This window comes from Astyanax mexicanus, chromosome 15 (genome assembly GCF_023375975.1).
Source record: "Astyanax mexicanus isolate ESR-SI-001 chromosome 15, AstMex3_surface, whole genome shotgun sequence".
Lineage (NCBI taxonomy): Eukaryota > Metazoa > Chordata > Actinopteri > Characiformes > Acestrorhamphidae > Astyanax > Astyanax mexicanus.
In genome coordinates, this window is record NC_064422.1 from 35,018,631 (window position 1) to 35,043,089 (window position 24,459).

At 37.0% G+C, this 24,459-nt stretch overlaps 2 protein-coding genes across 3 annotated transcripts in view; both read left to right on the forward strand.

Moving 5' to 3' along the window:
- The window catches only part of fasn (fatty acid synthase), a 34,849-nt gene extending 21,211 nt beyond the window's left edge, over positions 1 to 13,638 (forward strand). For both annotated transcript variants that reach the window (XM_049464915.1, XM_049464916.1), the window contains exons 26-42: positions 633 to 787; positions 903 to 1,106; positions 1,226 to 1,376; positions 2,732 to 2,910; positions 3,075 to 3,194; positions 3,317 to 3,439; positions 3,800 to 4,023; positions 4,130 to 4,331; positions 4,454 to 4,605; positions 4,700 to 4,791; positions 5,655 to 6,052; positions 6,412 to 6,600; positions 6,726 to 6,953; positions 7,585 to 7,796; positions 7,923 to 8,021; positions 9,986 to 10,237; positions 11,873 to 13,638. In XM_049464915.1, the coding sequence (XP_049320872.1) occupies positions 633 to 787; positions 903 to 1,106; positions 1,226 to 1,376; positions 2,732 to 2,910; positions 3,075 to 3,194; positions 3,317 to 3,439; positions 3,800 to 4,023; positions 4,130 to 4,331; positions 4,454 to 4,605; positions 4,700 to 4,791; positions 5,655 to 6,052; positions 6,412 to 6,600; positions 6,726 to 6,953; positions 7,585 to 7,796; positions 7,923 to 8,021; positions 9,986 to 10,237; positions 11,873 to 12,010 (3,118 nt within the window). In that variant the 3' untranslated portion in view covers positions 12,011 to 13,638. The remainder of the gene's footprint in view (positions 1 to 632; positions 788 to 902; positions 1,107 to 1,225; positions 1,377 to 2,731; positions 2,911 to 3,074; positions 3,195 to 3,316; positions 3,440 to 3,799; positions 4,024 to 4,129; positions 4,332 to 4,453; positions 4,606 to 4,699; positions 4,792 to 5,654; positions 6,053 to 6,411; positions 6,601 to 6,725; positions 6,954 to 7,584; positions 7,797 to 7,922; positions 8,022 to 9,985; positions 10,238 to 11,872) is intronic.
- A 3,274-nt stretch (positions 13,639 to 16,912) lies between these two features.
- Positions 16,913 to 24,459, forward strand: part of waca (WW domain containing adaptor with coiled-coil a) — a 30,298-nt gene continuing 22,751 nt past the window's right edge. The window contains exons 1-3 of the mRNA XM_022669053.2: positions 16,913 to 17,166; positions 17,379 to 17,412; positions 19,504 to 19,696. Coding sequence (XP_022524774.1) covers positions 17,126 to 17,166; positions 17,379 to 17,412; positions 19,504 to 19,696 — 268 coding nt within the window. The 5' untranslated portion in view covers positions 16,913 to 17,125. The remainder of the gene's footprint in view (positions 17,167 to 17,378; positions 17,413 to 19,503; positions 19,697 to 24,459) is intronic.

Here is a 24,459-nt window from a genome sequence, read left to right on the forward strand (position 1 = left end):
TAAATTTCAGCAGCAACAATAGTTTCAGAAGTTATTAACCAAGCCCCATTGGCCGCCATATATTCTCATGCCATAATGCTGCCTACACCATGTTTTAAAGATCATTTGATATGCTTCAGATAAGTATAAGCTCTACCTTTTTAATCTCCATTCACTTACTTTTCTTTGCGGTTTTGTCTGTCCAAGAAACTTCTTCCAGAACTGGGTTAGCTTCTTAGACTGTTACTGGCATCTAAAGTCTAATCTGGTCCTTATGTTTTTATATTGGAAACTTTGTTAATGTTAATGCTACCTTAATATGAGTGCGGAGAGACTGTGTTAAAATGGCTGTAATTACAGTTCATAGTGGGTAGTCTAATATTCTTGTTAAAGTTTTTGAAATAAAGCTGATAGTCTACACTTTAATCAAATCTTGCCTCATTTTGAGCCCATTGTGGTGGTTTGCAAATGCAAAATGACAATATTTGTCGCTGCTCAAATCTTTACTGACCTAACTGATGATATTGCCAATAATACAGTGTACTGTTTATTATATGTATTTGAAATATATTAGTTTTTTTTGCTGTTATAACTAATAAAGTTTCTAACATGCCCTGATCTTTCTTTATTATCTATTATTTTTTATACTGTAGGTGTGCATTTGTGTCCAATCTGAAGAAGTCCTCTGGTGCTCCCTCTCTCTTGCTGACCCATAAGGACATGCAGACGGTGCTGCAAAAAGACCTCAGTATAAATGTGTATCGGGATGGCCAGTGGGGCACATTTAGACACCAGCTATTGCCACAAGGTATACACCACTGCTGTTTTGTGCATATCTTTACACAGTGGCGTAAAGTATTGAAAGTTTTATTTACTTTTTACATTTTTTTTTTCATTCTGACTGTGTATTGCCTGTGTTGTAGATTTAAGCGAGGAGTTGACTGAGCAGGCGTATGTTAACGTACTGACTCGTGGTGATCTTTCCTCACTTCGCTGGATTGCGTCCCCACTGCGGCACTTCGTTCCATCCAACCCCAATGTGCAGCTCTGCCGTGTCTACTACTCCTCCCTCAACTTCAGAGACATCATGCTGGCCACCGGCAAACTGCCCCCGGACGCTATTCCTGGTAACCAGTTCTTCACACAGATCTAAAGTGCTTTTAAATGCTATTATGTACTTTTACAGTACTTTACAACAGCTGGTCTTTTCCATTTTTTCGAATTATTTTCTAATGTTTGTGTGCAGGAGACATTGCATTGCAGCAGTGTATGCTGGGAATGGAGTTCTCTGGCCGGGACCCCAGTGGGCGACGTGTGATGGGCTTGCTGCCTGCTAAAGGTCTGGCAACCTGCGTGGATGCAGACAAGCGCTTCCTCTGGGATGTCCCCTCCAGCTGGTGAGAAACTCTGCTATTCACCGTCTCTGTAAGGGATACCCAAATGGGTGGGCGATATGGCCCTAAAAGTCTCATGATATTTAATGGTATTTTTGTGATCACTATATTCTTGGCAAAATGGCAAAACATTAAAAATATATTTCAAGAAAAAGGTTATTCTATATTTGCATAGAATATGATATGGCACACCTCTAACTGAAATATTAAAAAATACAAGAATTTATCAGATTGTAACAGAAGTCAATGATTCAGAATGAAATTATTCTAATCATACACTCCAAATATCTCCATATATCCAGGATTAAAGTAAAATAAAATAAAATAAAGTAAAATAAATGATACGTAACAGATATGATCTATCTCTAGTAGATATATAATGGGAAATCAGAACAATGTGAATTTTTCTTTTGCTAAAAACAGCAAAAAAGTAGTACCCTGATGAGATAATTAGGGGTAGGTGATTTGGCACATTGTTTCAGGGAAAGATATTGTTTACACTATTTTATGTTGAATGTTGACGATTTTATTGCGTACGATATGATATGGCACACCCTTAGTTCAGAGTTTTAGATTTTGAACATTTGACAAACAAAATATCAAAGAACCAAACTAACTCCTTCACATTTCCATTGTTGGATGAGTTTTTGTATTCCTATATCATCATCATAGGACTAACGTAATAGAATAATCATACTTATCTCAAGCTTTTCTGCAGTTCATCCTAATTTGTTATGTTTAAATGCTGTCCAGGAACCTGTATCTTACAAGTATATCATTATCCTTGGTTGGTGTAGTATAGTGGATAACAGCAAAGTCTTCTCTTTGGCAGAGTAGGGTTTGATTCCCTAGCAGGGCAAGCCCACCAGACTATACCAATAAGGATCTTTTAAGAAGACTAATAATACTATTTTAGCAATCTACAGGCAGGCCGTAAAGCTGACAAAGCAATGAACATCTGACTGTTGATTGTTGTCAGGGTTTTAATCAGTCAGTGATGATTGAAACCCTGACAATAGTCAGTGTGTTCAGTGTTTTCCATTGCCAAGATAGCAATGCACCAGCAATTTACCTGAACACACCTCAACTCCAGACCAAGATGCACATCAGCATAGATATTTTAACAAGCATCTTTGCTATTTTAACAGTGCATGTGCAAGAAAGATAGAAGTGAAAATACACTGTTGGCAGGTGCATTATATGCAATGAGCATCACAAAACGCATTGGGCAGGGTGTAACATAATTAAATATACTGTAATTAGCCAAAAAGGTGTAAATTATACATATTATATTGTATTACTTGTAAATTATATTGATGATACTTAGAGTAGCTCTAACCATATGTGTGTAAATGCAGGACTCTGGAGCAGGCTGCGTCAGTACCTGTAGTCTATGCTACTGCGTATTACTCCATGGTGGTGCGTGGGCGTCTCAGGCCTGGTGAGAGTGTGCTTATCCACTCTGGCTCTGGAGGAGTTGGCCAGGCTGCCATCGCCATTGCACTCAGCATGGGCTGCAGGGTCTTCACAACTGTGGGTGAGTGACATATTCATACACAAACATCTGTATAAAACACTGCACTGCATATCAGGGTTAAATTATTTAAAAATGTTAAAACATGCAACATGTGATCATATTTGTTGGCCTGTCTAAATTAAAATGTGCTAGTGACAGTCTGACTCATTTCTGGTCCTCTCCAGGTTCCAAAGAGAAGAGGGCCTACCTGCAGGAACGATTCCCACAGCTCACTCCAGAATCCTTTGCTAACTCCAGAGATGCTTCCTTTGAGCAACATGTGCTGAAATACACACAGGGCAAAGGTTAGTGTACTGTTACTGTGTGATATTTAATGGAGATCATAAATGATGGTAATGTTAACTGTTTGTGTTTGTCACTGTGAAATGTGTAGATCATTTGTACTGAATTTCTTTGCTGTATTTAGGAGTTGATGTGGTTCTGAACTCCCTGGCTGAGGAGAAGCTGCAGGCCAGCTTGCGCTGTTTGGCCAGACATGGGCGCTTCTTGGAGATTGGCAAATATGACCTGTCAAACAATACCCCTCTGGGTGAGTTGTAGAAACCTGCAAAAAGCATTAATTGGACATGCAGTGGTGGAACAGTTGACCTCATAAATATGACGCAGATAGTAGTCAGGATAGCTGGATTGTATGCATGTATTAAGAAGGAGCTATAGAGAATAGGGAATTTTTAAGACCCTCTCATTAATTTAGCATCATCAATCCTTGCCCTGGAGATCTACTTTTCCACTCTCAAAATTTCAGATCTAACACAGATGTTCATATGTCCCTAAAGGCCTTAATAACCTTGATTTGGTGTGTGAGATAAGAAGGGGTGGGAAATCTCTAGTGCAAGGAATGGGCTGTTACATCATTTTTAAAAAAGCTAACTCTGTTCTTTTGTATCAGGTATGGCTCTCTTCCTGAAAAATGTGGCCTTCCACGGGATCCTTCTGGATGCACTGTTTGAGGAGGGTAACCGCGAGTGGGAGGAGGTGTCAGAGCTGCTGAAAAAGGGCATTGCTGATGGAGTGGTGCAGCCACTCCGCACTACAGTGTTCGAAAGAAACCAGGTGGAGGACGCCTTCCGCTACATGGCTCAGGGCAAGCACATCGGCAAAGTGCTGCTGCAGGTGAGAACCTCCACAACCAGTTGGAGCTTTAAAGATGCCTTTGAAGTAAGTTGGATTGAAATTGTGCTTTATGAACTGTCTTCAATTTTTATTCTTCCTTCCACAGGTACGTTCTGAGGAGAAGGGCAGTGGTGTCTCTGCAGCTGCTCCTCTAGCTCTCTCTGCTATCTGCCGCACCTTCTGTCCATCCACTCACTCTTACATCATCACAGGAGGACTGGGAGGCTTTGGGCTGGAGCTGGCTCACTGGCTAACTGAGAGAGGAGCTCGCAAGCTAGTGCTCACCTCTCGTTCTGGCGTCCGCAACGGTAATTGTTCTGAATATTGATGTGTTTTAAAGTAAAAAAAAAAAATAAAACCACATTTAGAAGCAACAGCTAGAATTGAATTGAGTCTATTATAAATATACAATGTAATTTGTTTGAAATAGGTTACCAGGCCAAGCGTGTCCGCGAGTGGCAAGCTATGGGCATCCAGGTCCTAGTGTCAACTAGTGATGTCAGCACTCTGGCAGGGGCGGAGCAATTGATCGCTGAATCCTCCCGGCTGGGACCTGTGGGAGGAATCTTTCACCTTGCCATGGTAAATATCTTTTTAGTCTGTGTGTCTGTATTGTTAGTTAATACATTAGTTTGAATAAGACAATGAAATTTGATGTTTTTCTGTTTTTCCGTAGGTTTTGCAAGATGGCATGCTTGAAAATCTTACACCACAGCAGTTTATTGATGTCAACAAGCCAAAATATGATGGAACCCTTTATTTAGACAGGTAAACCTTTGATCACACCCTGGCACTTAGGTGTATTATTGTATATTATTATATTAACTAGGGCTGGGCTATACAGTAAAAATATTGTATCATGATATTTAAAGAGGATTTCATGATTTGTCGTATTTTCACACACAGACAACATGCATTAGTAGTGGCAGGTTCTTAAAAAAATGCTAATTACGTACTACAGTTACATAAATACTGTGATTTTCATCCTAAATGTGCTGAACTTAAGCATGACTAATTAATTACATTTTCTGTAATGAAATGTGCATTTAATCAGTTTGTTTTTAAAGCACTGACAAAATCCACAATATACTGAGAGATGCGTATCATTTATCAATGAAAATGTAAATTTACCAATAACAAATTTAGCATAATACGATAAAATAGTCATTTTGTTATAAAACAAAAAATAACATTAACATCAATAAATGAAATTGATTAACATACTGAATGACTATTGATTAACAAATCAATAATAAATGAAATTGATTAACATACTATCTCCCTCTAGACATACACTCAAAACACAGGTTCAGACCCAATTTGGACATATCTAATTCAAACATTACAGTACATTACATAATAATCCAACACATGATAAACTGTAGCAAAATCATTAGGTAAAATTGCACATACGTTCATGATTCTGTTCTCTGTTTAGCAATATATATATATATATATATATATATATATAAAATAAATAAATGAATAAATAAATAATAAAGTATTAATAGTCCTCCAAAGAGAGGGAGTGGTGGCACGGCCCAAAAAAAAAAGTCATATTACTCAGCTCTAATATAAACCATTATATTATTATATTAACATATGATTATTTAATTCAATTTCTTCCACAGAGTGACGAGGCAGAAGTGCCCCGAGCTGCAGCACTTTGTGGTTTTCTCCTCAGTCAGCTGTGGCCGCGGCAATGCTGGTCAGAGCAACTACGGCTTTGCCAACTCCACTATGGAGAGAGTGTGTGAGCAGCGTCGCCAGGACAACCTGCCAGGCCTGGCCATCCAGTGGGGTGCCATCGGTGACGTGGGTGTTGTCCTGGAGACCATGGGTGGCAATGATGCAGTGATCGGTGGGACACTGCCCCAGCGCATGGCTTCCTGTTTGGAGGTGCTGGACCGTTTCCTGTGCCAGCAGCGGGCAGTCATGTCGAGCTTTGTGCTGGCAGAGAGGGTGCAGGTGGCGAAGGGAGAAGGCAGTGGACAGAGGGACTTGGTGGAAGCAGTGGCACACATCTTGGGTAAGAACATCAGTGTTGGGTTTGCTGACACTGCTATATTAAAGCGGCTGTCCATAAGTTTTGGGGTTTTAGAGACCTCTCTGGTGAGTGTGTAATTGGACATCGGATATCAGAGGAGGCGTACGCTAGTCTTCACCCTCCTTGTGTTGTAGCATCACTAGTGATGGAGAATATACAGCTGAGTAGCAGCTGAATGGGTTTCACAATTGCCCTAGCTAAATTGGGAGAAAAGGGGGAAAAAATTGTGTTAATTGATTTCTCTCCATTAATCTTTTCAAACTGTAATGTTTTTTTTAAATCTGCAGAAATAAATGAAAGCTGAAATCATGTATTTCTTTTGCTATGTTTGCTTCTCTCAGGTGTGCGTGACGTGAACAGCCTGAACGCTGACGCCTCATTGGCTGATCTGGGTCTGGACTCTCTCATGGGGGTGGAAGTGAGGCAGACGCTGGAGAGAGACTATGACATCGTCATGGCCATGAGAGAAATCCGTCAACTTACTGTCAACAAGCTACGTCAGCTGTCCAGCAAGTCGGGAGGGTCTGAGGGTGAGTGTGATTAAACATATTTTCAGTTTTCTGATGAAAATTCAAGTTTTCCTCTTCTGTGCATGTTCTTTTAAACCATATATATATATATATATATATATATATATATATTGTATCCTCTGCAGAAGCCAGGCCATCCCAGGTGAAGCACACTGGAGCTCAGGCTCTGCTGGAGTCAGATCTCAGTCTGATGCTGGTGAACCCGGACAGCCCCACTGTGACTCGCCTGAATGAGGTCCAGAGTGCAGAGAGACCTCTGTTCCTCATTCACCCCATCGAGGGCTCCATCGCTGCCTTCCGCACCCTCACCGCCAAGCTAAGCGTGCCTTGCTATGGTGTGCAGTGCACCAAAGGTAATTGCAGTATATTGCTGTAACTGCAATATAGAGTATTTTAAATTAACTATGAGAAAATGCTGATGTGACGGTTTAAAGGGAAATCTATTGCCTTAACTGGCAGTTATTTCAAAATCAGCCTTATCACTTATTGTACACTCACAAAAATGAGTGCAAACATATAGAGTCAAGGCTGCACAATCAAGGGCAGGTCAGGTTAGGTCAGCTGTGCAGAACATGTGTAATTCTACTAAGTTTAATCAAATAACAGAGAAAGCGCATGTCTATACAAAGTCCTCACTGACCACATTACCATTAGGAACATAAATAGTAGAACATTAACATTAAACAATTGATTACTTCCCCTTAATTGGGCAGACATCTTTTAAACGCACACAATACATCAAATTTAAAAGCAAAAGGCTTTGTTTTTCAGACTTTTTTTTTGGAGAACAAATTACAATTATTATTAGTGATTACAATTAAAACACTATTGTTGTTGATATACGTGGTTTTAAATAATTCCTTAGGTGTCTAAAACCATGAAATTAACCAAAGCAATTAATTATGTTAATGCCACGAAGTAAAGTGTAATTAAGCCTCTAACCCATTTTTTCCCCTCTTTCTCTCTTTGTGTATGTGTGTATAGCTGCTCCACTGGACAGTATTCAGAGTCTGGCTTCGTATTATGTGGACTGTGTGAGGCAGGCGCAGCCGGAGGGGCCGTATCGTATTGCTGGCTACTCTTTTGGTGCCTGCGTGGCTTTTGAGATGTGCTCTCAGCTGCAGGAGGCCCAGTGCCCTGTGGAATACCTCTTCCTTTTCGACGGCTCCCATTCTTACGTCGCAGCGTACACTCAGGTGGGAACAGTGCACCTGTATTCTACTGTACAGTTCCGAGAACATTCATGTGAGACCACCCAGATACAAAACACAGCATTTTGTCACTGTCATAAGCATTGTTTCCTTTGTTGCTTACACCAACAGAGCTATAGGTCTAAGCTGACCCCAGGCAACGAGTCTGAGGCTGAGACCGAAGCACTGTGCGCATTCATCCAGCAGTTCACTGGTATTGAGTATAACAAGGTAAGGATCAATAACAAGAGTTAAGCCATTCATTCCAGCATTTCAGGGCCTTTTACTCTGTAACTTCTAAGGCTTGTGTGTAGAAACTGTGGAGATCAGGTGTCCTGTTTCTGTACTGAACATTGTATTACAGAGCATCACTAATTCAGAAATGTCACCAGTCATTATGACCAAAAATGAATATTTTAAAGGCTACACCATATCAGATATATTATGGATTGATATTCCAGACCAAATTTAACCCTTGTGTGGTGTTCGGGTCTGTTGGACCCGTTTTCATTTTTCATCAAATGATACAAAAAAAATATTTTTTCTAACTCAAACTCATTGGCATTGGCATTTTTTGTGAAAAACATATATCAAAACACATTTTCGATAAACACACACTGTACACCCCCCCCCCACCCCACCCCCACACACATTTATATTACATACAGTATGTTTGGCCAAGGGCTAATAAACATTGCTTCATTTGTAAATTTGAAACTAAACAAATTTTCTACTCATATCTTGAGTTTAATTCATTTTCTTTTACATTTTATTAAAAAAAACTAATATAAAAAGAGTAGCACTTTTTAAAAGAAATGTAACATAAGAAAGGTAAAGGGCAAATATTAACCATGTAAGCTGTTTATATTGCTTGCAATTTAGGTGAAGCAAGCATGTGTAAAGCATTTTAATGTAAAATTGCTTAATTTGCTGAATTAAATACAAGTAACAAAGTAAACGAGTAACAAAAATATGAACACCACACAAGGGTTAAGTCCAGTCATGAGTGGAAGTTCTCTACCGAAAGAATGTTCAGGGTTTCACTGACCCAAAATGTCCAAATGTGTGTGGACACCTGCTTATCCAGTGTTTATTCTAGAAATGCTTTACAAAAGATGTAAGAACATTGCTGTGAGGATTTGAATGCAAAGAGCTTTAGTAGCCATATGTTGCAAAGTAGGATTATTAGTTCTGGTTTAAAGGTATCTTAAAGGGTCTCTTTCCCTAAGCCATCAGGCTGTTGAATAGCCAGTAGTACAATGTTCTCTCCAACTCACCACAGGTCACTTTACCTACTAAACTAAACCGTACTATACTCACCTGTAAAAAGCAATGTCACATCTATATGTTCATAGTTACATATTATACCTCTGCATTCAAGTGTGCAATAATGTATGTTCTTTGAGTAAGTTAAGTTTATAGCATAGTTTAAGTTTTTTTCTTTTTTTTATTTCATTTTATGTATATAATGTATTTTTTCAGCATGCTAAATAAGATCATGCACCCAAGCTATTCACTAGCTAAAATCCTGTACTTATATGCTGTGACAATAAATCTGTTTTGATTTTATTTGATTCAATCAATTTGACTCCATCATTCTAAAAAACATAGTAACACTTAATATTGGCCTCAGGATCATGCTTGCCACTGGTCATTAGTGATCTCTAGGAGTATTTGAGTACATAGTTGATTCCCTGTGTCAGCAATGTGTACACCTTTAGTAGTTTATTAGTAGTAATAGTTTAATTAGTTAATGAACTTCCTTAGCAGTGTCGAAGGGTAATCGACTGTGAACAATTAAAAATCAACATTGATTATATAATATATATATATATATATATATTTATATTTATATATATATATATATAGATAGATATGTTAATATGTACCAGTTGTTATTGTGTGTAGTTTCAAATACACTTGAAAATTAAATTCAAATCAAATCAAACTGACTCAAATTAAAATCTGCATTTTCTAATTTGGCCACATGGTGGTGTTAAAGGTTTTCTGCAGCATCCACTGACATGGTCAGATATGTACTTACTGTATGTCAGTTTCTCTATTCATAGTGAATTTCATAACCATCTTTGTGTATTGAAATTACAATTCCTGCCCACTGCAGCTTAATCACTAGTTATCAAAATACAAACCTATAATCCCTACATAACCCCTCCTCTCTCTTTTGGTTTTAATAGCTTTTGGAAACGTTGCTACCTCTGAAAGATCTCGAGGCTCGAGTAAACCAGGCTGTGGATCTGATCACTTCCAACCATAAGAATGTGAGTCGTGACTCACTCCACTTTGCTGCCTCCACATTTTACCACAAACTGAAGGCTGCGGACCAATACGTCCCCACGACCAAATACCATGGCAACATCACCCTGCTGAGGGCAAAGGCCAGCAGCGAGTACGGAGATGGACTGGGAAGTGATTACAAGCTGCATGAGGTAAGCATATGCTAATACCACATAATACTGTAGGACTGGGAAATGTGACTAAAACTGCTGAATATCTTGAAATGCTTTAGAGAAATGGCAATGTACGATACAGTGCGACATGACAAAAACATTAACAAAGAATATTGTTAAAATATCAGCATTTCTGATAATATTTAACCATAAACATGACAAAATTTAACTTATGGTGGTATTTTACTGACTCAGTAAACAGCTTGTATTATATTTTTTAAGACATCTTAAAAAATCTTTGTGCTGCTATTTAATTGTCATGTTTCTACAGCATGATCTGTACTCCCACCTTCCCCCAAAACAACCCATGCACATTCTTTTTAAAGGTGTAATTTCACGAGAAAGCATTTAGTACTTTCTCTTTTTGAAATACAATAGTTCACTTAAAGTTGCATATACATGTTGCACTTATTGTCTGTATTGTCCAATAAAAGAAAACGGACAAAAAAACTAGTGAATTGACATTTAGCCGTGAATTAGGATTCGTGGCCTCGCCCACCTTTGCTTACAACTGCGCACTGCAGAGCCGTGAAGAGAGCATCACAGTGCTGTTAGCCAATCAGAGTTTGCCTGTCATGAATATTGATGAGTAAGAGCTAAAATCTTGTAGTTCTTCCCTGCCTACTTCTCCACTGAAATAAAACAGCCTGAAACAGGAGCACCGGAGCACTTTCTCACAAAAAACGTCTCACAGGGCATTTATTCATACTAGAGACCACCACAAAATTGATTAAAAAAAACAAGAAATAATACCTTAATTAATTAATTCAATTACAAACAGATGATAGTCTACATATCAGACACAATAATACAATATGGGTATTGGTATTTACAACATATTGCCTATTACTAGGGCACCATAACTACCAGTAATTGTTCTGGGAATTTGCTAAACAATATAAGTAATTTGCATTTGAAGACTTTTAATGCCACTGATATTATAATATAATGCCATAATAATGCAATTACAAGAGCAATTTTTTTGTTTGTTTTTAATCATAAATAAATAAAACATAAATATAAGAAATCCACTTTTTAAACAAAGTGAACATTCATATTAATGGACTTTTCTTGCTCTCAGCAAAAATAATTTAGACCATATCCATGTAATGTCCAATATATGTGTGTATACATACATACATACATACATACACACACATATATATATATATATATATATATATATATATATATATATATATACACACATATATATATACATATATATATATATATATATACACACACACATATATATATATATATATGTGTGTGTGTATATATATATATATACATATATTAGACAATACATACAGTGCTTTAGAGAAATATGAAATAAAACACACACACATATATATATATATATATATATATATATATATATGTGTATGTGTATGTGTGTGTGTGTGTGTTTCATTTCGTAGACAGCATTTGTCTGCTACATAAATTCTGATAACCTGTCAGTCCTGTTTAACCTGTACTCCTAATCACTAACTGAAAATAATAAGTCATCTAGATCTGTCACATATCCAGCTTTATGTCTCTTTTAGTAATTTATTTAATACATAAAAGCACTTTAACATAACCGTATGCTCTATGTCTTGTTCTCTGCAGGTGTGCGACGGTAAGGTTTCAGTGCACGTGATTGAGGGAGACCATCGTACATTCCTGGAGGGAGAAGGAGTGGAGTCCATCACAGGAATCATCCACAGCTCACTGGCAGAACCCCGTGTTAGTGCCAGAGAGGGTTAAATGAGAAATCCTTCATTACAATCATTTTAGATTTATTTTTTTGGTCTTCCTCCTTCTTGATTTTCCCTTATTCACATTTTTTTCCTCAAAAACACCAGAACACAGTCTGCCCTAGCCCTTACTTAACCTGCACAAATGAAGCCCCGACGTATCTGTCTCCTAACACAGTAGTACACCTGTCTCCACATCTTACACTCTTCTTACCAACTTCTTTTACTCATTCCAAAATATATGTGGCACAGCATATTTATTCTGCTGAGAGCAAAAATCTCTCCAACATGTTCTTCTAAATTCCTCATTCTGTTTATTTTGTGTGTTCCTTTACTGTAGTTGCTCAAAATATGAGCAGAATTTTGACTAAGATAACATGAAATGTGCCACATAATTCAAAATATTATGATGTCAACGGCATTCATCATTCTACTAAAATGGGTGCATTCCACATAAGCCCGCATTTCCGCATGTGCACGTTAATAAGGCTTATTAATCCTTATGAAACGGACAGTAAAATGTCCATATCTGCTCTGGTTCGGCTTCACTTCAGTCCTTTCACTGTGCAACAAGTCACATGTTGACTGTTTACCAATGATTACATGTTTCCAGACACATTCGATATTCCACCAACATTACCAGTAGTAACACCTTCCTTATTCCATACCTTTGTTTACTGTAATCCTAATATTGCTGTTAATGTCCTGCAAAAATGCTGCAAGAGTTTGTGAATCTCTGTGAAAACTGGATATTCTGTTCTAGTGAACCCACAGCCAAGATCAGGCAGAATTCACTTAAAGAATGAATAGATGAATTAATGATTTAAACTAATTTAAACAATTTCCCAATTTAAGTGTTTGCTAAAAAAAGAAAGCAAAAGAAAAGCTCTGTCATGATGTTTATGTGGAATGCCTTGAAATTAATGCTGCTCCTGTGCTTTTTTGTGTAACTGCAAGTTAATAAGTGAAAATAACTTTTCTCATTTTATTCTGTTTGTCTACTGTTTGAAGACAACACAAACATTCCTTTATTGCTTAACTATCACAAAATAATATGTATGTTTCTGAAAAGTGTGTTTCTTTCTCTGTGACGCTCAGCACTTAATTCAAACCTTTGAGTACTTTTGAAACCTTTGAAACTGTTCTACTGTGCTACTACTTACTGTAAAGTGTGCCAGCACTGACGAGTAGATGAGTAGAGTTAGTTAGTTATAGTGCAATATGTCTCTTCTGGTGTGACCAGCTCCACACCTAATCTCACTGAGAGACGGTAGTGAGCTTTTTTTCCCTTACTTCTTTCTTTTTGTTTTTTGACCACGTGCTGTGAGAATGAAGGGTTTTATCGACTGTTGTGTTGCCGGTCGTACAGTTGAGCCCTGATGGTTTCCCCTCTTCCAGTCACAATGAAGAAGAAAGGCAACTCTCCGAGAGCAGCTCTGTGGAGAGATCTGAGACTTCTGTTCAAGTCTATGACGAACCAGATGCCTGTTTGGATGTTGTGCTTGGTGCGTAGATGCACTACGTGGCTATTTCTTTGTTAGCTGTTAATATTCAGTTCATTTTGTCATTTGTTTTGTGTTTGTGTAATTTTTCAAGTATTTATTGTTCTAGTCCAAATAAAGAACTATCACTAACATAGTATAGAGTCTTGGTGTGATCTTTTCTTTTTTCTGTCCTTGGTTGTAGAAACATGTAGTTTTTATACAGTAACTTGTTAGTTACCATTAAATCAATAAAGTATTTGAAAGAAGAAATATAAAAAGGAATTCTTGGTAATTCACAATGTAAAACGTTAAAATGTAGAAAAATATATATATATATATTCGTGCTTGGCTTGGACTACAAATTTTGCCATTTGCGATGGTACACAAGGTCTACTTCCAGTATTAAACCAGTTAATTGTTGGCAAGAGTCCAAAGCAAGTAAAGAATAATAGAATACAAGTGCTGCTATAGGATCTGTTTTTGAAAACTAATGAAGATGACCTATACTGTTAAAAGTACTGTATATTTTTTTAAAGGATTTTTAGAGGTTCTTCAGTTTGAAACTGTGGAGGAACCCCTTAAGGTTCTCTGGTGAACCTTAAATCAAGATTTTTAGAAAAATATACTCTGACGGTTTTTTAGAGCACATTTTAAGGTTCCTCCACAGATTCAAACTGAGAAACCTCTAAAAAAAAACTCTAGATTCTCAAAGAATGTGTATAGTACTTTTAACAGTGTAGGTCTTAATCTTAATATATTCTGAATAACAGATCTTGATACTGGGCAAATTAGTTAACATGGACTCACCAGTACACCATACCATACACAACTCTAGACTCATCCCCTGTATGATCCAATAGTAATATTATTTGTCATAGTTCTGCATAGTTTTATGTTTTGTCTTATTTCTATTCTAATCCATAGGTAGACTCTATATATGTTGATTGTTGTGCAATCTGGTATTAGCCAGGGAATTTTGAGTTCCTCTTTTGAGTCTTGGTTCCCGTCAAATGTTCTTTCACAGTCTCTGAGGGAGATTTCTTGCCATTGTTTCCTTTCGTTTGCTAAAAAAAAAAAGGTAGTCAATCCAGGATTTGTATACATATACTAGCCATAACATTAATACCACCACCTTGTTTCTACACTCCTTTTCTATGTGATCAGCTGCACTTATCACATAGGATAACTTTGTAGTTCTACAGTATAATTACAGAGTATAGCCGTGTAATTGTGTTTCTGCATACTTTATCTTATTTTCACCCTGTTCTTCTCTGATCAGGACCCCACACAGCACAGTATTATTTCAGTGGTGGGTGTGAGGAGTGAAGCAGACACAGCAGTGCTGCTGTATAATTAATGTGCATTAGTGAATTAACTTACAAAATATATTTTATGTACAACATATTGCTACTTAACCACAGTTTACACTCACAATAAAATAATGTGAGATATTTGTACGATGCAAGATAATATTTTTATAATAAACAGTTCTGGAAAAAATGAGGACCACTTAAAATTATGAGTTTCTTTGATTTTACCTAATTGAAAAACTCTGGAATATAATCAAGAGAAAGTTGGATGATTACAAGGCATCAAACCAAGCTGAATTGCTTGATTTTTTGCACCAGGAGTGCCATAAAGTTATCCAAAAGCAGTGTGTAAAACTGGTGGAGGAGAACATGCCAAGATTCATGAAAACTGTGATTAAAAAACAGGGTTATTCCATAAAATATTGATTTCTGAACTTTTAAAACTTTACAATTATGAACTTTTTTCTTTGCATTATTTGAGGTCGGAAAGCTCTGCAACTTTTTTTGTTATTTCAGCCGTTTCTCTTTTTTTTTTCAAATAAATGCTCTAAATATAATATAAATACATTTTTATTTGGAATTTGGGAGAAATGTTGTCCGTAGTTTACAAAATAAAACAACAATGTTCGTTTTACACAAACATATACTTATAAATAGCAAAATCAGAAAAACTGATTCAGAAACTGAGGTGGTCCCTTATTTTTTTCCAAAGCTGTATGATCATGAAATAATTTATAATGTACAGAAAGTATAAAATAAAACCTACTGCTCCTTTGTAAATAGTTTGTATGTGAACATATTTGAGTTTAGGTTTTAGTAAGTACTAACAGTGCAGTGTAGTGTAGGTGAATATATGGTCAAATTCGAGAAAATGTGTGCACTGCTCCTCTGTTAACAGGGCAGTGAACACAGAAGTGCTGATGCATTGCTTCCCATTGTTACTGACCACCACACTGCATTAGATTCAATGGTAGTTGGGTCAGTGCTTACCCTAAGGGTTACCCCTAAACAGCTCAGGTCCATTTAACTCCAAGCTGTCACACGTTCATCTTATACCAGCTTAGCTCTTTAAATGCTTTCTTCGGGACAGACAAGCTGTGCTGATGTTTTATTTGGTATATTAAGTATAAATGTATATATTTGGTATATGCAAGCTATATATTATCAGGCAAATTTTTAACCAAATTTAACTGGAAATTTAACCGAGTAGGGAGAGGGGCCCTTGAAAATCCAGATTTTTTTTTTCCGCTCACGTTACTTGTGTGCTGGCATGGATAGGGGCCCACTGACATTGAGAGTGTACAGGGCCCAGAATTTGATAGAATTTTTTGATAGTTTGTTTCTGTTACTAATAGTCTATTTGTTTTGTGACATTTGTATCTTCACATTAGTAAGGTTTAAATATTGTACAGTAATTGAAACAATTTCAAATGATTTTTTTGAGATTTTATTAAATAAAAAAATAATCTGTAGAAGACAACAGGACACACTGCCTCCCAATTATGCTGCTGTTTTTTGGACATATTGAAAAGCACACAAACCTGCATGAGACCTGCATGCTTTTAGTGTTCAAATTTGGTCACTTCATCTTCATGACTTGTGCATGAACTGAAGGATCATTATCAAAATGAACAAAACATTGATTTAATTATTATTATTATTATTATTATTATTATTATTATTATTATTATTATTATTATTACATTCAGATGTTTATTAGATGTGTATTAGACTCCAAGAATAATTGTGCTAGAGCAGCAAAGTAAAGAGATGTTGAAGAAATGTTTATTATTATTATTATCATTGTTGTTGTTGTTGTTATATTCAGATGTTTATTAGATGTGTAATAGAGGGCAGAATTTAAGTGTTTGTTCTAGGGGAGCAGTGTGAGAAGGTATTGCAGGAATGTTGAGCTGGAAAGCAGGAGGATCTTTAGCCACACTGAGGCGCAGTCGCCTTTCTGTTCTGCTGCAGAGTGAAGGAGTCCGAGTAGAGCCGAGTTTAGCCGATGATGTCCACGAGTCTGCCGGCCGCAGTGTGCGGCGGAGAGGGAGAGGGAGGGGGAGGCGGCCCGGCGCAGGCTGAGCTTCGCTTTCCTGTAGATAGGGGCAGAGTTTGGTGTGTGTGCGTGTATGATCGAGAGAGAGTGGGAGATGGAGCGAGGGCGCTCTTCCGACTAGCAGAGGCAGGAGAGCGACTCGAATAGCTCTCAGCTCAGGCAGAGTTAGTGCTGCTGAAATAATAGATGAGATCGGGTTTTCCACAGCCTAAAAACACACACACAAGCGACCCACCTTTCACATCGACTTCACACACACTAACACGGCATTGATGGTAATGTATGCAAGGAAACAACCGAGACTCGGCGATGGGTAAACAGCTCTTTATTTTTTTTCCTCCTTTTTCCTTCTCTGCTTTGACACTCCGCCATTTTTAACCAAACCAAAATAAGTAGAAACTTAGAGACAGCTTAGTGGGGTTGATTCAGAGGTTGCAGCTTGCCTATACGTTTATCTACGAATCTGTACCAACTTTTCCCGTGTCTAATCCCCCTTTTCTTGTTTTTTTCTGTCTTTTTTCGTAGGTGCAACGACCGAAGGGACTCTCAGCCCTACCAGGTTAGCTAAGGCTCGGCGCTGAGCAGGCTCACACAAATCAGATTAAAAGGGCCACTCCGGTTCAGGCTTCGGGTGCAGGCCAGGCCTCAGAGTCAAAAACAGCCCGGAGAGGCTCCTGCTTTTTAGATTTTAAACATGAAACGCTTAAAACGCTCTAAATTCGCACGTTTTTATCTCTCTAATTGGGGCACGGTGTAGCTGATCGTCGAGTTTACCAGCAGCTTGTTGCGGTGGAGCGAGTTTTCATACGCTAGCTACGGTTAGCTTAGCTTTAGCTGTAGCTAACTAGATAGCGTTAAGGCCTGAATGTAGCTAGTTAGCTAGCTAGCTAACTAACTATTCTCTTTTTAACGCTAAATGTTAGCTAGGTTAGTTAGCCAGCTAAACACGAATAAATTCGCTAATCAGCCTTAAATACGATTTAATAAGTGTATCGCTCATGTTTAAGAACCATTAACGTTAATAAACGTTAGTATTTATTTGGCAAAAGAGCTGTTTGTAACGTTAGTTCCTTCAGCTGCTTTAACGGCTAGCTATAGCTATGAAGTTAGCTAAGCTATTTAACGTTAGCTATTTAAGGCCTGAATGAATTCGCCTTTTCGCGTTTAAAAACGTCAAATGTAATAATTAAACATTCATAATTCCCACGAATTATTCTTTAACACGCTGTAGCCTCATTCCTCAGCAATTATTATATTTTATAAACGTTAATTTGAGGCCAAAGAGCTGTATTTAACGTTAGCTAACCGAGCTAACGCTAGCTCAACAACCGGGTCAGTCTCAGTTCTCGCTGTTTGTGACAAGGTGTCAAAACAAGACTGATAAGATATTAACCACCCGTTTTCATATTTTTTAGTTAATTTACCTGATTAGCAAGTTATTCAATACTTCGACTATAAATAAGAGATTAAGTTAAATTACATATTTGGCATGTTTGTCACTATGGTTTTATTTTAGCTAGTTTTGCGTATCCAGTCTGTCACGACTCGCGTTTTCTTCTAAATCACTTTTCGTGTGTTGAGCCTGTTTACAAAATTCAGTGTCACTTAAAATTGTATTATTTTGTTTTATTTATATATCTCTAGTCAGTTATTGATTCTATATCGTTTACAAAGGTAAAGGTTTGTGATTAAAATCAAGTATGTGACTGTTCTTTTTTTTGTGAGTGATTCTGTTTACAAAATGCAGTCACTTAAAATCGTAGGATTTCATTTTATCCACCTGTCTAAGAGTCAGTTATTGAGTCTGTATTGTTTACAAATGGCTAAGTTTGCCCAAATCAAATATATGCCTGTATTATTTGTTCGTGAGTGAGACTGTTTACAAAATTCATTGTAATTAAAAATGATAGTATTTTGTTTTATCCGTCTATCTAACAGTCAGTTGTTGATTCAGTTATTGATATTGTTTACAAATGGCTAGATTTCAAAGATAAAACTGTATTCTTAATTTTCAGTGAGTGAGACTGTTTACAAAAATCATAGTCACTTGAAATTGTAGTATTTTGTTTTATTTGTCTTATATTATAGTCTGATATTGATTCTTCAGCTATAAAGAAGTGACTAAGCTAAATCACATATTTGGCTTGTTTGTCACTGTGGTATATTTTAGCTAGTTTTCTGTATCAAGTCTGTCACGACTTGCCTTCTCTTCTGAACCACTTTTAGTAAGGAGGAAGCCTGTTTGCAAAATGTATAGTCACTTAATATTGTAGGGTTTCATTTTATTCGCCTGTCTAACAGTAGGTTATTGTTTCTATATAATTTACTAATACCTAGATTTGAGCTAAAATCAAATATATGCCTGTATTATTTTATTTGGTGAGTGAGCCTTATTACAAAATGCATAGTCACTTAAAATTGTAGGATTTCGTTTTATCCGCCTGTCTAACAGTCAGTTATTGATTCTATATAATTTACAAATGTCTAGATTTCAATCAAAGATATGCCGGTAAGACTGTTAACAAAATGCAGAGTCACTTGAAATTGTTGGACCCTCCAACAGTTAGCTATTGCTTCTACAACACCTGCAGATGCCTGAGTCTGTGCCTGTACAAAATGTGCTGTGTTTTCTGTCGTTGTTACGTTTCAGACTCTTAAATATTCATCCAAGAGTCACCCGTCAAGCGACCATCAGCATGAGAAGATGCGGGACAGCAGTGATGCGACTCCGCCGTGCAAAATGCTGCGGCGATCCGACAGTCCAGACAACAAGCACACAGAGAGCAGTGGGCACGGTAGAGCCAAGGCCCTGCACCCGCACCGGGCAAGAGAACGAGATGGTGGTAAGAACTTCCAGCCTAGAACTCGTATTACACTAGGGCTGTAACTAATGGTTGTTTTGTTAGTCGCCTAATCTGATGATTGTCTTTCGATTAGTTGATTAGTCATTGTTTATTTCTGTCATGTGCTCTTGTTGTGCATGCGTTATTTAAATGCCTAGAATATGTATGAATGGTTTAACAATTAACAGTGGGTTAAATCTGTTGTGTTGGAGCACTTTTGGAGACACAAAGCTGTGTGTAAACTGTGTGATTGAGCCCATTATCTGCTGCATTTCTGTCCCCAACACTTAGTGTAGTTTATTGCAGTTACAAATTTACAAGTAGTTAACACTAAAATTTGAACAAATATGTCAACATATTTTAAATCAACATTCTTGTTGGTCTTTATTAATCATTGCAGCACTATAGTGCACACCTTATTCAGTGGAGTAGACATTACTCCAACATGTTAGCATGTTGATTTACAGATTATGTCGTTAATATGGTCATCATGTCGTTAATATCATCATTCTGTACAAAAACAAACGGTATAAAAAAATGACACTTTCATTTGACTTGGTTGATGTCTTGATTTAGAAATAATCCATGTTACCAATTTTTAAGTAAGTCACGTGCAAAAAACTTTTGCCTAATACACTTCATGTTTAATGCAATGTAAACATCTCCACTAAGTACAGTTAGTTTATCCAATTTTCATTTTGATAGTCAAGATCTGATGCTGATATTTGTGTGGTGAAATCATGGTAGCCTGTCTTGTCTAAAATGAGTTAGTTACTGTCAATAATGCATGTTAAAATGAACTCCTTTTAGTAAGAATAGGGAGAAAACATATTCTAAAGTAAATATGTGATAGTTACTATTAATCTGTTAATTCAACATTTTATAAGTCTTTTTAAAATTCAATTCCAAAATCAGATATTACATCAAGAGTTGATACTGTACAGCATGGCAGAGTTACTGCCTTTACCAGTCTTTGCCAGCAGTGTAGGTGAAAGCTCATAATTTAAGAATTAGTTTAGAATACTGGGAATCCAGATTCAGGGCTGTGAAACTTATGTAGTAACTTTATAGACAGTACGTCTATGAAGACATACTGTGGTACACTAGTTTGTTTCATTTTTGTGCTAGGTTATTAGTAAAATATGGTTGTCAATGGTTATTTATGTCATATAATGCCCATACATAGTGTTTTTTTGCACTTTACATGATCCACACTGCATTAACTGTTAGTTAAGTATCACTTGCTGTTTGCTTTAGTTTTAAATGGATTTTTTAAAAAGTCATGATATTTTCTGAAAATGTTCAAAACTGTTCAGTCAAAATAAGCTGTATCTGATGTGTGAGACATTCTTTTTGTGTAGAGCAGTAGGACTCAGGAAGCATCAGTTCATTAACTATTAATGCTAGCTTAAATATCACCTGGTGTTGTGATATGTTTGGAAAATATTAAGTTGAATTTTGCTCAGCTGTGTTATAAAGCTGCTTGTCACTCCTCTCCTCTGTGCTGCAATGTCCCCAATCTGACTTAGTGGAAGTGGAAGGTGCAATTTGTTCATGAACAGCTTTAGCTTAGACATTATACTCGTATATCTTCTTACCACACCCTACAGGGGTATCGTTATTGATTTACATTAGAAGGAGCATCAATTTGTGTACCCAAGTTACGTATGACCTGCACACCAGATTTAGTGCTGCTTTCTCTAATCGGTGTGTTTTTTGCGCACACAGATTTAGCATGAATTGTGTAAAGTTATTGTGATTGAAGCAAAGCTTATTGATCTTAGTTTCTTTATGCTTTTAAAGTATATAATATACAGTAATTATTATCTAACATGTTTCAGCTAAATATATTTGTGACTAGTGTATTAAGGTTGGATGTCTGATTTTGACTGCATGGTAAAATCTGGACACATCAAACATTTTATTAGAAAGGAGCAGCAGTCAGAAATCCCAGGTTCGCATCTATTTAAAGTGTCAAATGACTTAAACCTTCTTTGGTTCTATACTGTAATTGTATTTTTCTAGTGTCTGATTGCAACAGAGGCCTTATAAATTAGTAATCTTTTCATTTAAATGATTGCCTTATTTTTCCAGGACTATTACTAATAGCTAGCATTCAAAAAATGCCTTTTTTCTAAAAACTTGTACTATGATTATTCTGATGATACATGATCGTACACAACCCTGAGTGCAGTGAGTGAAATGCAGAAATGATACTGCATTTGATACTAGCCTTGGAGCTTGTAAAAGTATCCTGCCCTATTTGTTTGACATTTTTTGTTATTTTAACTGATGAGGGAAAGATACAGATCTTGAAGGGCATAGAGCAGTTTGTCAGCTGTCAAAATAGTGTCAATTGCTTAATTTGTTTAATTTTAAGATATTAAAAATGATCTTAGTCATTTTTCATATATGTGAGTCTGTGGACAGTGTACTCACTGGCAGTTCAGCATGGTACGGTATCCCTGAAAAGCCTTGAATACCATCTTTGTAGTTTCCACTGCCAAGCACCCTCTTGATTTTTGGTTAACGTACCCATTTGTGCACCAGCTCACCAAACCTGCACATATAGTGCTGATTGGTTAAACACATTCAGAGTAGGGCTGCAACAAATGATTATTTTGGTATTCGACTAATCTAATCATTATTTTTTCAGTTTCTGCCATGTACTCCATCTCTAAAAAAGCTAAACAGCTGAACATTTTAATCGTCTGGTGAGATTTAAATGTCTGGATGTTGTTTAAACGTGGAAAGTACTGATATTTAGTGATTAATTGTGTAACCTGTTGTGTTTTTGGAGACACAAACTAAGCCATTTACCCATCTCCCATTGTGCTTCTTTCCCCAGCACGTTGTGTAATACAGTACTGTTACAAATGAACAATTTAGTCGACAATGAAATTTGTAGTTGACTAATCAATATAATCAACAATGTCAATTATTTAAATGTATCATTGCAGCCCTTATTCAGAGAGAGTGAGCACTCTGCTTTAGAAGGATTCAACACCGTTACTGACAACAAATGGCAGGGGAAGCAGATGCAACAGTTGAGGGTAAACTGATGATTGGAGAAAGTAGAACTGTTTTAATACAGTACTTTTATATTTTCTTTCAGTTAGTACTGTTGGTTGAATTAACATAGGTCTGAGTCCTGTGAAAATCATGTCAAGAAATAAGACTTTTTTTTTTTTTGAGTGCTAGTCTTGAATGATCATGTATGAAGCTCAGTGAGCGCTAGGTAAAGATTTGGTTATGACCATTGCCGGAATATTTTAGGGGTCTGTACATTTTAGCTTAGTAGAGCAGCATTATTGTTTAAAATCTGATGCTGAAGCCAGAGAGAAGAATACAGTAAATGGATGACATGGTTGACCCTAAGAATATTTGAGGACATTTTGTGCAAGTGTGTTGTGGATCAGCTACAAGGGCCAGATAGCATGCATAAGAAGACCAGCCAGGAGTAGCTTATCATCCACAACTGTGCCCTTGTGGTTCTGTACCATAAGTGGGTAGGAAGTTCTTAATTGTACTGTTCTAGGGTCGTACAGCATTTCAGTCACACTAGAGTTCAGCGTCAGATGATCCTGATACATGCAGACACCTGTTTTAGAGTAAAAAATGAAAGACAAACAAGCAGCAATGTTGTGGGACACTGTTTGAGAGACACAGAGCAGGATTGGACTTTTGGTCAGACCACTGCTTTGCAGACTCGGTGGTTAGGGTATGCTGGTTTGAAGTCAGAACAGTTGAGGTCTCAGATGTGTTTCTGAGAAGGGCTGTAAAATAAATCAGATTTTTATTGTATTGAAAAATATGTTTTTAAGGTAAAGACACTAAAAGATCTGCGGTAATGTTGTGAATAGCACTAAACTCGAACTGTATTACCCACGTGCAGTAAGAGACGAGTGTCCTCACACTGCAGGCTGTGATCACATGACATAATAATGAGGCAGAGGTCCACAGTGAAACCAGACACAATACTACTTCTTAGGCTGGAGAAAATGAACACAGCCAGGCCAAGTGCTAAAAAAAAAAAAATCTTTGAGGAGCTTAAATTATTTAGGATATTTATTGTTTCACATTAGTATCTGGATACACACACCCCTAGTTCTGAGTGCGAGATGCAGATGATTGTGCTGTAGATGTAGTGTTGACAAATCTTTTAAAAGAAAACAGAAGATACCAGTCTATGGTTGATCTGTGACTTGTCCACAATTATAGACACATTTTCAGAAACAGCTGGGATTCTTATATTTCCACAGAATTTATTTAGCATTTTATCATATTTATTCAACCCAATGAAGAAAATTAATGTGTGGCTGCTCTGTAAAATGCAATAATCAGGGGCAGCAAATGCTTGAGGTGCTTTGCCAGGAACACAAGTTCAATTTTGTATGCCAGTTGAGTGTTGAACTGCTTATTAGTAGTTGTGGCTGTGCAACATGGGTGTCTTGTGGCTCCTGGTTGGTCAAACTTTTTTGAAAAGATAAAAAGAATAAAAAAAAAAATAGGAAAGTGTTTAGGGGCAGATGTATATAGCTGGAAATGATTGCATGTAAGATTAAGATTATTAAAATATTCACAATTATTACTCTGGTAGATGTATAGATACTAGGTTTAAACATACTCTATAGAAGGTGCCATTATGCCATTTAAGGATAAAAGTGTAGGATGTGCCACAGGGGCCTATAGTGCACTACCCCCTGAAGCTAGACAGCACAGGTTTGTCTCTTTTTTTAGTTTTTAATTCTTTGAAACTTGTG